Source organism: Pollachius pollachius (assembly GCF_949987615.1).
Source record: "Pollachius pollachius genome assembly, chromosome: 19".
Classification (NCBI taxonomy): Eukaryota; Metazoa; Chordata; class Actinopteri; order Gadiformes; family Gadidae; genus Pollachius; species Pollachius pollachius.
The window spans coordinates 11,370,291-11,384,948 of record NC_136952.1 but is presented as its reverse complement, the minus strand read 5'-3'; the positions used below and the strand labels follow the sequence as shown (position 1 = coordinate 11,384,948).

Below are 14,658 nucleotides of genomic sequence, written 5' to 3'. Positions count from 1 at the left end.
CTGGTCACCACACATAGCTGCATTGGTTTGTTCTGTTACTGCCAGAACTATCAACCATGCCTCAGCCCCCCAACACCAGACCATATCAATGTTGTGATGCAAGGTCTTTTCTGAGGCCAATTTATGACATTCCCCTGGTGGTAAAGCCGAACCATTTGCTTTTAAAACTGCTCTGATCAAGCTTCACACATTGAATATGGAGAGTACTTTATAAATCCCAGATTGGAATTTAGATATTCTTGTTTCACATCTTGGATTATTACCCAAATCATCAGTTGGACCATGGTTACATTTTAGTGCAAATTTTGAATGAGTATAACATTTGATGACCAATCAATTTGAATACCTTTGATTAAAAAAAATAATACTGCAAAAAGCATGCAGTTTCGCAAGTTGTTCACCAGCTATTCAAGAAACGAGAAGGTATCGAATGGGGATTCGAAATTCACAAATGACTAATCAATGAACCAACAACCACAGGCTTGAATTCAACCTTTATTATCTTGTTCTTTTCTGCTTTAAATAATTTCAATTCCTTTTTGTAACATCTGAGATAAACAAAAAGATCCTCAACAGGAGTGATAACAAAGACAGACTTAATTTAAATTGATACATAAAATAACAAAAAAAAATAATGACAACAAAACATAAGGTAACGTCTTAAACGTGTCTATAAAACACCTTTTTCCAGCTCAGCTCGGTGTGGGTACGCATCCGGGCATCTCCGTACAAATGCCTTCAAATTGGTTGCTTCTTAATGAAGACAAAAAATGAAATAAATCAAACACATTCTTTATTGCATTTGGACACCAAAAGAAAAGAAAACATAACCTTGACAAAAAACAAACTGCTAAAAAACAGAACAAATTAAGTGACATGAAGTAGTGCCAATGTTACGGCGCTTCACGTGACAGACTAGGTGGCGACGTAACCCTATGAGGTCAGTGTTTTAAGGGGGGGGACAAAGAAAAAGTGGGGGATAGGTAAGGGGTGTGGGGGGGGGGGGGGTTCGGATTCCACAATGTTATTTTACGTCTTAAAACGATAAACAAATGGACAACACGCATAGCAGGAAATAAAAATTAAGCTTGTCAACATTTTTTTTTTTTTTTTTTTTTTTTAAGAGCAGTGTTACTGGTGAGAATGCAAATGACCTGACACGGTTCATCTCATAGTCGGGGAGGGTGGGGGGGGATGCGGGTACTAGGGTTGGAAGGGTTCTGGGACATTGACCAAGGCCTCTGTTGATTTTAAATCACCTCCCACTGGAAAGGTCTGAGTAGTAGCGATGTCGCTGTGTGTAGTTCTGGGTCCATTTAAAACAACAAAAGAAACACCAAACAACAACAAATGGAAGGAGTTCCACACGACGGGTCCCCGGGGTACCCAGAGCCATCAACAGTGCAAGTTTGGCTAATGTTTTTTTTGTTTGTTTTTGTACCCTGGGTGCCATGGCGATGCCATCCATCTCAACCAAGGTAGATGTGTGTATGTGTGTACCTAGCATAAATGCTGCTGCAGCATTGGTTAAGGGGGATGGGGGTGGGGGAAGCCGCAGCCACTGTCGCGTACTGCTGATGTTCCTATGAGACCCCACCCACCACCCCCAAACTCTAGTCCCCACCCCTACCTCCTTTTTCTTTCTAGCTCTCGGGCTTAAAAACTCGGGGTAGGGATGCGGGGCGGGGCGGGGCAAGGTCAGGGGGCGGGGGCTAGGGAAGAAAACTCGCAGGCACGCCAAAAACCCAGATCTACGAAGGCTCAGTCCGCAAGTTGTGTAATCTTTTTTTTTTTTCCTGTTGTCGTGGAGATTCAACCATTAAATAGTAATACAAAACATTTTGTGGCACACTAAAAACAGCTCGAGCTGAACTTGTTCACAGGCGACTCGTGGCTGGAGTCGTTCCGTGGAGCACATGCCTGAGTGGTCGGGGCGCTCTCTCTCTCTCTCTCTCTTTCTCTATCTCTCTATCTCTCTCTCTCTCTCTGGATGGAGATGGCGGCAGCGGCATGTAGAAGAGAAGCGCTATCCAGTCGTCTCTCTCCCGCCCGTATGGAAGGACCTTTTTTTAATATAGATATATATATACCATTTTCAGCTTCAAGTTTTGATAGTTTGACGTCTTCATTTTAAAGGTAAAGCGGGTAGATGTATGTGGAAATTAACTTGTGCATAAACGTTTGTGTGTTTGCGTGTGTAAATAAGTGTGTGTGTGTGTGTGTGTGTTTGTTTTTGTGTGCGATAGAGACAGTGTATCTGCACATCAGTGGCCAGTGTAGTTGGTATTCAATGTTATCCGTTCATGTGAATAAATTACAAATTCACAAACCTATAAGTTACACCAAGGGTTGAATCTGTGTGCACGCATGTTTGTGTATACGTGTGTGAGTGTATCAGTCACCGCACCGGGGCCCCTAGTCACCGCCTCCCCCAAGCAGGTCCCCTGGCAGCAGTGCGGCCGGGCTCCCCATCTGGTGCCGGTCGTCCATGGCCGGGGAGGCCCACAGGCTGCCACTGGAGTACCCCGACCCGCCCATGCCCCCCCAGAGACCCTGCCGCCCGCTCTCCATGCCGCCGCCACCGCCACTGCCGCCCACCACCGTCCCGTTGGTGCTCCAGGGCGCGAACATGCCCAGGCCGGGCCCCTGGGGGGCCGGTGGGTCTTGTGAGCTGCCTGTACCGTCGAGGCTCTGCCACCCGGAGCCAGGGGCCCCGGGGCCTCCGTTCCCGCCTCCCGATCCTCCGCCCGGGGCAGATCCTCCTTCTAATCCTCCGCCCCTCTCGCCGTTACTGCTGCCCCCCATGGAGGAAGACCCGATGGGGCCCGAGCCAGAGGAGCCGACCGCTCCTCCCCCCCCGCTGCCTCCTCCTCCTCCTGCCTGGGAATGTGCAATGTAGCGGGCCACCTCCTCCTCGCTCACAAACTCCGCCAGGATGGTGGTGTTGCCCAGGACACACCTAGGGAGGGACACATCGCTCAGGGGCTGCTTTCCATGGAAAGACCAAACACGAGGGCCGTATGCATTTGTCAAGCATGCGGTTGCAACGTCTTTAATATAGCGGCGTTTGTTTGTGGATTCAGCTTGTGTTTTGGTCATGTATACAGGCCGCTCTTGTGTCAAAGCTTCTAATCTTGATGAGACTTTGTGTTGAAGTAAAAAGTCAGGAGTGGGGGGGGCGTCGCCGTGACTCACATGTGCAGCGCGCTCTGGGCCTTGGCCGCTTCCTGTTTGGAGCTGTAGCGGATCAGGGCCGTGCCGTGGGTCAAGCCCAGGTGAAAGGTCAGCAGGGGGCCGTGCTGCATGCAGATGGTCCTCAGGGTGGAGCCGTCGATCTGGAGGGAACACAAAGAAAAAACAATGAAGACCGTCGCGCTCGTGTGCACGTCCTTACCGGGACTTAAAATGGCCCACTCAAACTTCTGAAATACTTTTCCAGCTTACCCATGTTATTGTGTAAGCGGACAGTGTGTGCGTTTGTGTGTGTGCGCGTGTACCTGTGGCGTGAGATTACTGAGCACCAACCAGCAGCTTCCTCGTGCACTGCCGTCACTCCATGTGGACGCTGAGGAGGGGAGATGAAAGGAAAGAAAAGGTCAGAGGTGAGGGAAATTAAAAAGTAAATCAAACAAATGTAGAGGAAGACCTTTTTTTCATTTCTAATTCTGTTTTGCTCACTGTAGCACCAACTCCTCTTCAAACTCCATGAACATTGAAAAACACTGCTGCTACACAGCGCCCAAGACTAAATGCATAAACACTATCTAGAGGAGCTCTGTGTTGCATCCAGGCTAGGTAAGCCGGCCAAGCCTGGCTCTTTAGCGTAAAGTTGGAAACCTGACAAGCTTTAGTCTCTTGGTACACGTGGGGGAAGAGTGTGGAGGACTTACCACTGCTGCCCGAGCTCCAACCCCTGGCAGACAACCGTGGGGCTCCCCCGGACCAGGGCGAAGGCATTGGCTGCTTCTGACTGGCTAGGCCAGGCGGTGGGCGGGACAGCTGGTTCTGGTTGAGCTGGCTGCTGCGGCTCCCAGCTTTCCAGGGTTTGTTGTGTCCAATGGGCTCTGGGGGCCAGCTGGCCTTGTAATCTGTGTACTTTACTGAAAAGGGGAATTTATCAAAGTTGAGGCAACATTTTTTAATGTATTTTTCCTTAAATATGCATGTTGTGTAAAACACATTCTGTCATGTAAACAGCAACGGCTGAAACACGGGCTGGAACACGGACACGTAGTCACGCAGGCAGAGTGTGGGATTTCACCAGCTACACAGACTGTCCTTGTAGCGTGCACTGCCAGTGTTTTTCAACATACAGGATGGGCTTCAGTCTGTCCGTATTTCGACCGTAACCTTAAGGCTACAGGGAACTAGGTTAATTGTTCCAACGTTGCAGCAGTGTAGAGAAATACCATGTCATGTTTCTTAAGTCAAAACCCCGCCCCTGCTTTTTGAGGGTGGGGCGGGGTTTGGAGAGCGGGAGGGAATGTAGTGTTTTTGTTTTTTCAGCATTACTGGAGCTAGTTAGAAATTTCTTGCATATTGTACGGAACACAGGCTTTAAGATAACACCAACCAAATGAAAGCTTAGCTTTTACCATTTCATGCTTCTAGTGATACCCTACTCCCAGGCCCACTGTCGAGTGGTGTGTGGGTTACCTGAATTATGTGCGTTGTTGAGGGGGCTGTCTGAGGCACTGTAAGGCCAGGCACCAGGTGAAGGCAGCAAGGTGTTCAGGGAAGGGGTAGAATCTGTACAACACAAAACCATCCAAGTTAGGCCAACATCAACAAATCACCACAAATACGATGTAACCACTACCAACTCAATTATATTTTCCCCTCGAGCACAATTCTATGGCTGCCGTTTTTGCACCTGTATTTCTTTCAAATTTGTGCCGATATGCTTTGCATTGATTCAATTCAAACCCAGTCACCCCATCACTGGGGAGGTCCATCTGGGGCACTCACCTGCATTATCTTGTAGCAACTGGTGGTCCGAGTCGTTGAGGTTCGGGGAGCTGGCGTTGCCCATCATGCTCCCCGGGGTCATGTAGGGGTCAGACTCAGGGTCAACCCGGTCGATTCCCTTCCAGGGTACGCCAGGCTGGAACTCTGCAGGGGGATGAGAGATGCGATTGCCTGATGGTGGTCACACATGCACGCCTAAATCCTGGGAGATAACAAAACAACCTATCGTGGGCGGCGCCACAGGGACCTGAGGCCTCTACCTGGAGGCCAGCTGGTGGTGGAGGCAGGCTTGGAAGCCATCTTGTTGCCAGGGGTACGATGCCAGTTGTCCCCTAGGGGGTCTCCGCCCATGTCGTACTGGGAGTAAGGGGAGCCGCCGGGCATCTTCATAGGGGTAACAGGACCTGTGAGACGCAGGGAGAGTTAAAAGGTGCAATGTGTAAGATTGAGCTCCTCCAGGTCAGAAGGCGGGAGACGCTCAGAATTAAAGAAACTCAAGAAGAAGGTTCTCGTTACTCTAACTGGCTGTGCAACTGTTGGACGTGAACTACGGTAGATAGGCTGGCACGGGGGTGAATGGGAGGGCTTTAGGAAATGTCAGTAGTATGATTATTGTAAACGAAGAGCTACAGCACTTTATAGTTGTAGAAAGTATCAGTTATAGGATGTGATTATATTGATATTATTCAAATCTTGACTACATACACCTCCGGGTTATTTTAAACTACGAGCTAGTTGGAATGTTACACACTGAGACTTTAAGTGGTCCATCTCTGTGTTCTGATTGGCCAGTTTACATACTTCAGCATACTTCAGCATGCTGAAGTATGTAAACTGGCTGAAGACTTGAAGAATGTCAATATAGCCATGATACCCAGCTTGTGTCACACCGACTAAGGCGGTGGGGTTCATGAGAAAACTAATCAAGCGCACACACACACACACACGCACACGTCCACAAAGACTGTATCCTACCATTTTTGTGGAGCATGCTCTCGGGAGGGACCGAGTCGGGCGGCGAGTGGCCCTCCATCATCCACTTGAAGCGAGACTGCTGGCCCCCCATGTCCTTCATCCCCCCGTGGGCGCCCATCCCGGAGCCCCCGATGTCCAGGCCAGACAGGTTGACCCCAGAGCCAAACCCTGTCCGCGGGGAGGCAGAGCGATGGGGCGGGTAGAGAGGGGCGATGGGCAGAAGAGAGGGGAGCTGTTATTTCAATGGAAATCACGTCAGGTAAATCAGATTCTGACAAGCCTGCTATTAGGGGTAGTGTTGTGGTCACCTGTCGCCTGTCAAAAGGGATAAGGTTCTAGCCTGGCTCCCCAGCGTCCATTGAGAAAGACGCCTATCCTCTACCTGCTCCTCAATGCTTTGAATCTCACTTCACTGTATGGGCGCTTTGGATGAAAGCGCGACTACATTACTATAGAAATAAATGATATACACACACAGCATTGCAAGGCGTTGTTTCTGCATGCGCCTGCGGGGCGGCCCGCCACTCACCAGAGTAGCCCCCATGGGTCTTAGGATGCATGTCCGCCACCGAGCCACCCAGCCCGCCGTGGCCCAGAGACTCCACGCCAGGGAGCTTAGGGCCGCCCACTCCCACGCCGAGGTGGGAGGGGGACAGCTTGGAGCCGCCCCCAAGACCCCCGACTTGTTGCTGCTGCTGTTGCTGCTGCTGCTGCTGCTGCTGCTGCTGCTGACGGAGCACGGCCATGATCCTGGCCAGCTGGACGGGGAAAACACAACAACAAGTCAGGTTAAAACACACCGATTAAAACACATCGTTATGTTCTTAAAAAAGAAAGAAAATGTAAGCCTGAATTTTCCGTCCAGGATGAACAACGGACCTGCTGTGGGTCGGCCTGCTGGCGGACGTTCTGGGGGAACTTCCTCTGGTTCTGGAGCAGCTGCTGCTGCGGCGTCTGCTGCTGCTGCTGCTGCTGCTGCTGCTGCTGCTGGAGAAGGAGCTGGTAGGCCTTAAGGAAAGGATGCAAAGAAGGAAGGAAGGACACAAGGGAGACCCAGACAACGGACGGGGCCAAAATAAAAGGAAAAGGAGAAAAATGACGAGATGTAGAGAGGGAGAGAGAAGGAACAAAATAGTGTGTGAAAGGAAGTGGTCGGAAATATACATGGTGGCGATGTAACTGCTTTGACTTCTGCTTTGAACATCTATATGAAAATAATCCAAAAATCTAACGCTTGGCTTTCCTTTTACGTTGCACATTCCACTAACTCTGAGACAACCAATTTGTGAATGTTCGTCAGACAGAAGTACAAATTGACTGAATAATGAGTCAATTCAATCAACTCACGTCAATGCCAGTCTAACATAAACATAAACTTTATATTATCAAAGCGTGATATGATTTTTCTTTAAGCACTGCGACGTAACGCCCATAATGCCGGCGCCGGGTGGGGCTCTCACCAGCTGGAACTGGATGTGGGGGGGGTAGATGCTGCTGAGCATGGCAATCTGCTGGGGGGACAGCTGAGGGGGGAACACGCCTCCCCCGACCCCCGACACACCCCCTACAACCCCGCTGGGAGGCGGCATTTGCTTCAGCATAGAGCCTGGCACCTGGATGGGCGCACACACACACACACACACACACACACACACACACACACACACGCACGTTAGCGCGTGAACATACGATCACCGGTTGTGGTCCTAAAGTTCATGATCCCAAATAAGGCCCCATGTAGCAGTTGTTTGACTCCCAGTGACACCAGCGGTATTAGTGGTGGTTCCCAGTCATCTTGACTGTGCTGTGTGTCCGCATCTTAGCGTGCACAACTCCTTTAGTCCGTTGCACCAGCAGAACGTAAAGCCGTTCATAAGTTTGGGTGTAACGTTCGCCTTAACCCTTCGCTCGACGTAGCTAGTTTCAAACTAAAAAGGTGTTCTAAATTTTGGTTGCACCACAACTTAAGTTTTAACGTTACTAGTAGTGCGTAAATTGTACCCGTGTCGCATTTAATGACGTTTAGATCATTTCAAGCCAATCATCGGCAGCCAACAATGTAAACAGGAAGTACCGGCAAGTTTCCACCTTATCCGAGTGAGGACGCGTTAGCACCCAAGTGAGAGGACAAACAAAACAGTTTGACAGTCATTTATTCTCTAGAATTTGAGTTGGGCGGTACAGGCATGAAGTTAAGCAATTTGATGGCGGATTTTATAATAAATTGCAGCTCATTGCTGCTTTGTATGCTATTTGTTGTGTGAGCGTCGTGAGTTTTTGTCTGAGTTAGGAATAGTTATGGAATATTGGTTTGTACGTGTGCTGGAGTTGTTCTTTATTTTAAGGAGGTAAGACACGAGAAGAAGGTAATAACGGAATTAACTGCCAACCTCTGCAAAATTGCACAGCCTGTCACATTTGGGAAACCAGCGATCTGATAAAATTGTTGATGGACATGGTTTAGTTCTGCAGGCTGTACAGGGAAGCGAACATATGTGTTCAGATATCTGCACAGTGCATTTACATGCAGAGTCATTAGAGGATAAAGAAACTAATAAGACCTCAACCAGACTTTTAAAATGCATGCAAACACCTTAACCCGATCTACTTCGGACCGAAATCGGTACATGAAAGGACAAGCGAGATCGGTTAACAACAGGAATTTTGGCTTCGACTCTGAAGTCAAGATTGAAACGCTACATGGAGGAGAAAGGTCCACTTCGGGTCCTTGTCATTTCTCCGACGCTCCATTGTTCCGACCTCTCGGTCGTTGGCGGACTCCTCCGACTGGACTCCTCCGCCGTCGTAGGAGTCCGCATACGGCCGAGAGGTCGGAACAATGGAGCGTCGGAGAAATGACATGGACGCGAAGTGAACTGACAGCCGTCTACTGAAAACATCTTTCTCAAATGCCGCCTGTGTTTGTCGTTGCTGGGACGTAGAGGTCAACCGGAAGTGGCTCTATAACCACTTGTTGAAAGGGCTACAGCGCCACCTAGGGTAGCGGATTCAGCCATGCTCCGGCCATTATCCGATCTCTTAAAGCCCATGTACGTTCCGATAATTGACAGCAGTTCGAGTAGCAACATCGGTATATAAGGCTTAATCCGATCTAGCTAGCCTAGGTAAACGCACTGCGCGACAGCTCGAACCGCTCTGCAGACCGTAGACTTGTGCACATGGACCGAGTCACCCACTGGGTTTTGAAAAGACCCAGTGGCAAAATATCTCAGAGCCAAACACACTCGCATCGCTGGACTTGGAGCCGAATTTCGGTTTGTGGTGTGCTGTAGGTCGTTGTCCAGAAGGCCGGTTATCCTAAGTAATTCCGCCCAGCAAAACCGAAATCGCGCATATAAATCGACATCCTCATACTGATGAAATGGATCGATACGGTCACGGACAACCCGTCCCCGACGCAAACCGCGTTGAAACTCCTCTTCCCATTGCTCAAAACGAATAGCCATCTTTTGCATTTAAATCTTTTAACGTATTTACCGGTCTTTATCATTAGAATGGAACTTACACTAGCTAGAGGGGAGGTGTAAAATATAAGTTATAACTTAGTGTAACGTTGAAACTATCTGCTTGGTGCAACTGCTATTTTTTTAGTAGAGTAAAGTCGAACGTTAAGTGGGACCTTGCGTTCTGCTGGTGCAACCAGCTGCTGGCGTCTATCTTACAACAATGTCCTGGCTATGCAGGCCATTTATGTGACAATATCTTCCGCAAAGTTTCCTCCCTTGGACTCAGTTGGGGCACACACACACATTCGGTTGCATTCTGAAGAGTATTTGTATGCAGCCAAGTGTGCAAGACAAGCAACACAGGAGTGATAAAGGGGCAGAAACCTGTGGTGACAGGAACTGATGAGGCACTTGCGCTCGTATCCCTGGGGAAGGGTTAATGGGCGGCACGCTGGGCTGGTGCCTGGACTGGGCCACGCCCCCTCCGGCGAGGCCAAACATGTTGTGACTGCCCTGAGATCGGAACGCAGAAACATGCAAGAAATGTAATCAAGGAGATTGAAGCCCGAACACAAACACACTGACACACAAGGAAACTATGCAGGGCTGGTTTGGTAGGTTTACATTATGATTGAAAGGAAAGCTACGATCGCTAATGCAAGCGGCGACGGCGCCACATTGACAAAGGTGATGCCCGACACACATAACAAGACAAACTGGGATCTTACTTGTCTAAGGGGGATAGTGTGGTTGTAGAGGGGGTGGGACTTGAAGACAGTGGGCGGAGAGTATAGAGAGCCATGACCCTCGTCCCCAAGGTAACCGTCCTGATTGGTCAGAGACAAGCCAATGGGAGCGGCCCAATTTGAGTGATGGGTGGGGCGTGGGTTTGGGTGAAAGAAGGAAGAGAATGGGCAGGAAAAGGAGGAGGAGTTAAGGACAAGAGAGAGAGGGAGGGAGGGGGGGGGAGGGGTACAGATATGGTGATGAGAAAGGAGAGCACATACAAGACAACAAGAGTTAAGTGAACTAAACAGACAAGAAGAGACAAGAGGGGGGACGGGGACGTGGAGCAGCTCTCCCAGAGACGGCCTACCTTGTCGTAGTAGGATCCGGGATCCGAGGGCCCCACGTCCTTGGGGCCGGGCGACCGGTAGGATACAGGCCCTCCGCGCCCGCCTTTCCGCATGTCCCCGTTGTAGTCGCTCATGCCCATGGCCCGCTTCTCCGCCTCCATCTTCTTGTCGGGCCCGGGCCCGGGGGCCAGGTCCATGTTGCGGCCGCTGGGGTCCTCCCCCTGTGAGGGAGGGCAGAGGGAGGGTCAGTAGGAAGCACGGGCCGCTGAGTGAGCGGACGATTCTCCAAACTAGGAAAGGATATCCCCCACACAAATCCAATGGGCTTTAATGTTACTCTACGCCGATGCATTGCTACCCGAAAATAAATCTGTTCAGTTGGTTAAATAGTTTTGATGTGGCAATGCTTAATTAGACGAGAACCGTGGTACATAATTCTTATGTATACACCATGGGATTGGTTGGAAATCTGAATTTAATGAAATTTCATGCTGTTCAGCCTCAGCATCAATCCAATGAATACCTTACATTTTGGAATGGATACTCCCTTTATTCAATTTCATGAAACATAATTTCTCAAGAGAGGGTGATTTTGGGTTCATTGTAACTTCATCAGCGGATCGGTGCGCCTGAGAGATAGGGGAATCTTACCAGCAACCCCATGTTGGAGAACTGTCGGTTGATGGGGTTCATCCAGGAGTCGCCAGGCCCCTTCATTGGCCCCTGAGGGTCGGAAGGGAGAACATGTATCAGTTGCGAAAATGAGCACTCAAATATATCTCCCACAACCAACAAAATAACAAAAAAATAACGTTTTAAATCGCGCCATATATCGAGTCCATCTGGACAAGGTCGTGGCAGGCCAAACGAAAATTAGCAGCCCCACAGCCCCAAAGGCATTCCCCATGCGTCCCAAAGAATTCCCCACCTTGTTGCTGGGTTTCTTGGGGGCGTGACCTTGGCCCCAGCCACCATTGCTTCCCTGGCCCCAGGAGGAGCCGCTTCCCTGGGAGCCAGTGTTGTCCCACATACCCCCTCCTCCACCACCACCACCACCACCACCACCACCACCGCCACGTCCACCATCTTCCTCATCCTCCCAGCTGGAGTGCCTGGTGGCCGCCACAGAGCTCTCTCCTTCCCCCCATCCATCTTGCATAGACTTTACACCTGCAGAGAGAGAGAGAGAGGACGACAAAGAGAGTGAGAGAGAAAGGGGGGGGGGGGTGAGTCGGTGGGAAATGCTGGTGCTTATGCAAGCGGGCTAGATATACTAACGAGCAGTCTGCAGATTCACTAATGTTACCATTTAAAACCAGAATCACTTAGAGTTCCTGAACTAGAAACCACAACCATCAGCAAAGTGTCCTGTGAGCATAAAAAGAGGCGCCAGGCGCTAGTGTTTCCTCACCAGGTTTGGCGGGGTTGGCAGAGGGGTTTCCCCAGCCTGAAGTCTTGGCTGCCGTCTCCCCAGGGTCTCCCCAGGTAGCCGGGGCATCTGTGGTCTTCCCCCAGGCGGCCGTACCGTTGTCCACAGGGGGGCTGTTGGGTGACGTGCTTCCCCATCCGGACGGACCTGGGAGGAAGGCCAACGCGTGGGAATGATGTGGTCGTCTTGTTTGCCTGGCCTAATATCCTTACTTAACTAACAATGATAAGGATGACAAACGTTTGCCATGATGTTGGAATATGATTTTTACAAGTTGTAAATTCAGCAGGAATATTCGGTAGGGTCGTTTTTGGCAATCCTATTGGTAGAGCTCCATAAAAAACAAGGAACCAGAACCTTAACTTCAATTCAAAACACCAAATTTAAACAAAGCTCTTACCGATATTTGTGACTTTCCCAGACCCGTGACCAGGGTTCATGTCCCTATTCCCAGCCGCCGCTGCCGCTTGTCTAGCGGGCTGCTGCTGTACTGGAGGTCCCTGCTGCGGTGGCTGCTGCTGTTGTTGCTGCTGCTGCTGCTGCTGCTGCTGCTGTTGATGTTGATGTTGTTGCTGCTGGGCCTGAGCTGGGCCAGGCCCCGCGCCGTGTGCCGCCGGTGGCGGCTGGCCCGCAGGTGCACTGTTTTTATCCCACAGGTTGACCGGCTTGTAATTGTAATTGGTCGGATCTCCCCACGCTGACGTGCCGTCGTCGATCTCGTTCTTCCTGCTGATGGACTGCGGCGAAGGCTCCTCCCAGCCACTGGGCTCCGAGCCTCCACCGACTCCTCCAACTCCTCCTCTTTCTCCACCTCCACTGGGGCCACTGGGCATGGGCCCCGAGGTCCAGCCTGAGCTTTGGTTCTGATTCTGCGCTTGGGAGGCAGGCTGTCGCCCCCAGCCTCCTTGCATAGCCCCCTGGTCCAGAGCGTGCTGCGGCGGCTGCTGCGGCTGCTGATTGCGCGGGCTTGTGATTGTTGCTGTTGCAGTGGTGCCCGCCGGGCCCTTGATGGGCGCCCGACTGGCTGTTTTGGCATCTGGTGCATTTTGTTTCCACCCACGTTCCCTCCACTCCAGCTTTGGTGGGGCCTTGTTGGGCCCCGCGTCTCCTCCACCTCCACCACCCCCCCCAGGTTCTACGGGGGCCAGCCTCGTCCCAGCTCCCCCATGTTCCTACATCTGAATCCCCGGATGATCCTGATACTCGCCCTCCTCCTCCTCCTCCTCCGATGTCCTTCCTTTCCTCCCCCCATCCGTCTCCGCCTCCACCTCCACTGTTAGATTTGGGCTCTCCCATTCCTCACCTCCTCCACCACCCCCACCCCTCTGCCCTGAACCCCACCCACCGCCGCCTCCGCCTCCTCCACCGTCCCTACCCATCTCCCTCCACCCTCCGCCTTTCTCCTCCTGGCTCTCACCCCAGCCTCCACTGGCTGGGGTACCCTGTTGACCCTGATCACCCCAACCACCACCACCACCTCCTCCTCCTCCTCCTCCTCCTCCTCCTCCTCTATTGCCTCTCCACTCCTCATTTCCCCAACCTTTGGCTCCTTGGCCTTCCCCGGCCCCCATGCCTCTCCCACCACCACCACCACCCCCCCAGCCTGTGGGCTTCCCCTGCTGGCTATGCATGCTCCCCACCCCCCCGCTCCCATGGGCGCGCTCATGGCGCTAGATTGTGAGACGCCAGGATTCCTCATGTGTGGGCCTGGGGGGGGCGGGTGCCCCCTCCCAGACGCCGAGGCTCCGCTACTGCTACTGTTGCTGCTCTCCCAGCCCTCCCCCGAGGAGCCCGCAGACGGGTTGACCCCGGGGCCCATGGAGTCCGCGGCCACGGCCCCCGGGCCAGCAGAATACTGAGAAGAAGATGAAGAACTTATACTGGATTGTTGGTGTTTTGATGACGACGAGGACGAAGAGCCGCTTCTGCTGCTCCCTCCTCCTCCTCCTCCTCCTCCTCCTGCTGCTGCTGCTCCTCCTGCCGCAACACGTTTCGCCTCCGCGTCGAGGTCCCAGGACGTGTTCTGCCGGATCTGCGTCTGGCCCCAGCCCGTGTTGGACAGCACCCGGGGGTCCAGGTCCGAGCGGCTGAGCAGGTTCTGTAAGGCAGCTTCAGCGTTTGGTGCCGGCCGGTGGGCCCGCGAGTGGCCGCCGTGAGGTCACTCCCGCTCCTGGAATTCCCGCCACTCGACGAGGAGCCCCCCCGGCCCCCTCCCCAGTCCCCGGTCTCGCCGGCCTCCCCCCTCTGATTGTCCCAAGCTCTGCTCATGGCGGGCGCCGTGGGGGAGCAGGCCGAGGTGGGGGGCGGGTTCCCTCCGGCGCTGCTCCCGCCGCTGCTGCCATTACTGCCGCAGGTTCCGCCCTGCCCCTCCCCTCCTGATTGGCTCCGGCCACAGCAGCAGAGCCGCCGCCGCCCCAGTCGCCGCCCGCCGCCGCTCTCTCTCCAGCCGCGGCGCCACTCGAGCCCCACCCTCCCTGAGATGCCGCAGAGGCTTGCACGCTGCTGCTGCTGCTGCTGCTCTCCCCCCCGCTGCCGGCCGCGCCCCACACGCCGGCCCCGCTCGCGGAACCCTGGAACCCCCCACCCGAGGTGCCGTTGTCCCCGTCGGCGGCCCCGAAAGCCCCTCCGCCGCCCTCCCACTCGTCAGTCCTTGAGGCACCCGTTTTGGAGACGGCGGCGGGGTACGGAGGCTGGCCCTCCACGAGGAGGCGAGCCCGGGGTCTCCCCTGCCGCCGAGCCCCGG

The 14,658-nt window shown here is 52.7% G+C and overlaps 1 protein-coding gene across 1 annotated transcript in view; it reads right to left on the bottom strand.

Annotated features, from left to right (window-relative positions):
• Positions 1-482: 482 nt before the first annotated feature.
• Positions 483-14,658, bottom strand: part of tnrc6ba (trinucleotide repeat containing adaptor 6Ba) — a gene marked incomplete at its 5' end in the record, with an annotated part of 15,149 nt that continues 973 nt past the window's right edge. Inside the window, 26 exon segments of the mRNA XM_079756831.1 lie at positions 483-2,959; positions 3,196-3,335; positions 3,498-3,565; positions 3,891-4,100; positions 4,657-4,749; positions 4,969-5,112; positions 5,229-5,372; positions 5,944-6,111; positions 6,473-6,701; positions 6,823-6,942; positions 7,404-7,556; positions 9,795-9,923; positions 10,507-10,707; positions 11,138-11,209; positions 11,415-11,531; positions 11,562-11,656; positions 11,898-12,062; positions 12,316-12,880; positions 12,883-13,002; positions 13,004-13,043; positions 13,045-13,199; positions 13,202-13,558; positions 13,561-14,075; positions 14,078-14,293; positions 14,296-14,611; positions 14,617-14,641. Of these exon segments, the coding sequence (XP_079612957.1) occupies positions 2,416-2,959; positions 3,196-3,335; positions 3,498-3,565; positions 3,891-4,100; positions 4,657-4,749; positions 4,969-5,112; positions 5,229-5,372; positions 5,944-6,111; positions 6,473-6,701; positions 6,823-6,942; positions 7,404-7,556; positions 9,795-9,923; positions 10,507-10,707; positions 11,138-11,209; positions 11,415-11,531; positions 11,562-11,656; positions 11,898-12,062; positions 12,316-12,880; positions 12,883-13,002; positions 13,004-13,043; positions 13,045-13,199; positions 13,202-13,558; positions 13,561-14,075; positions 14,078-14,293; positions 14,296-14,611; positions 14,617-14,641 (5,101 nt within the window). The 3' untranslated portion in view covers positions 483-2,415.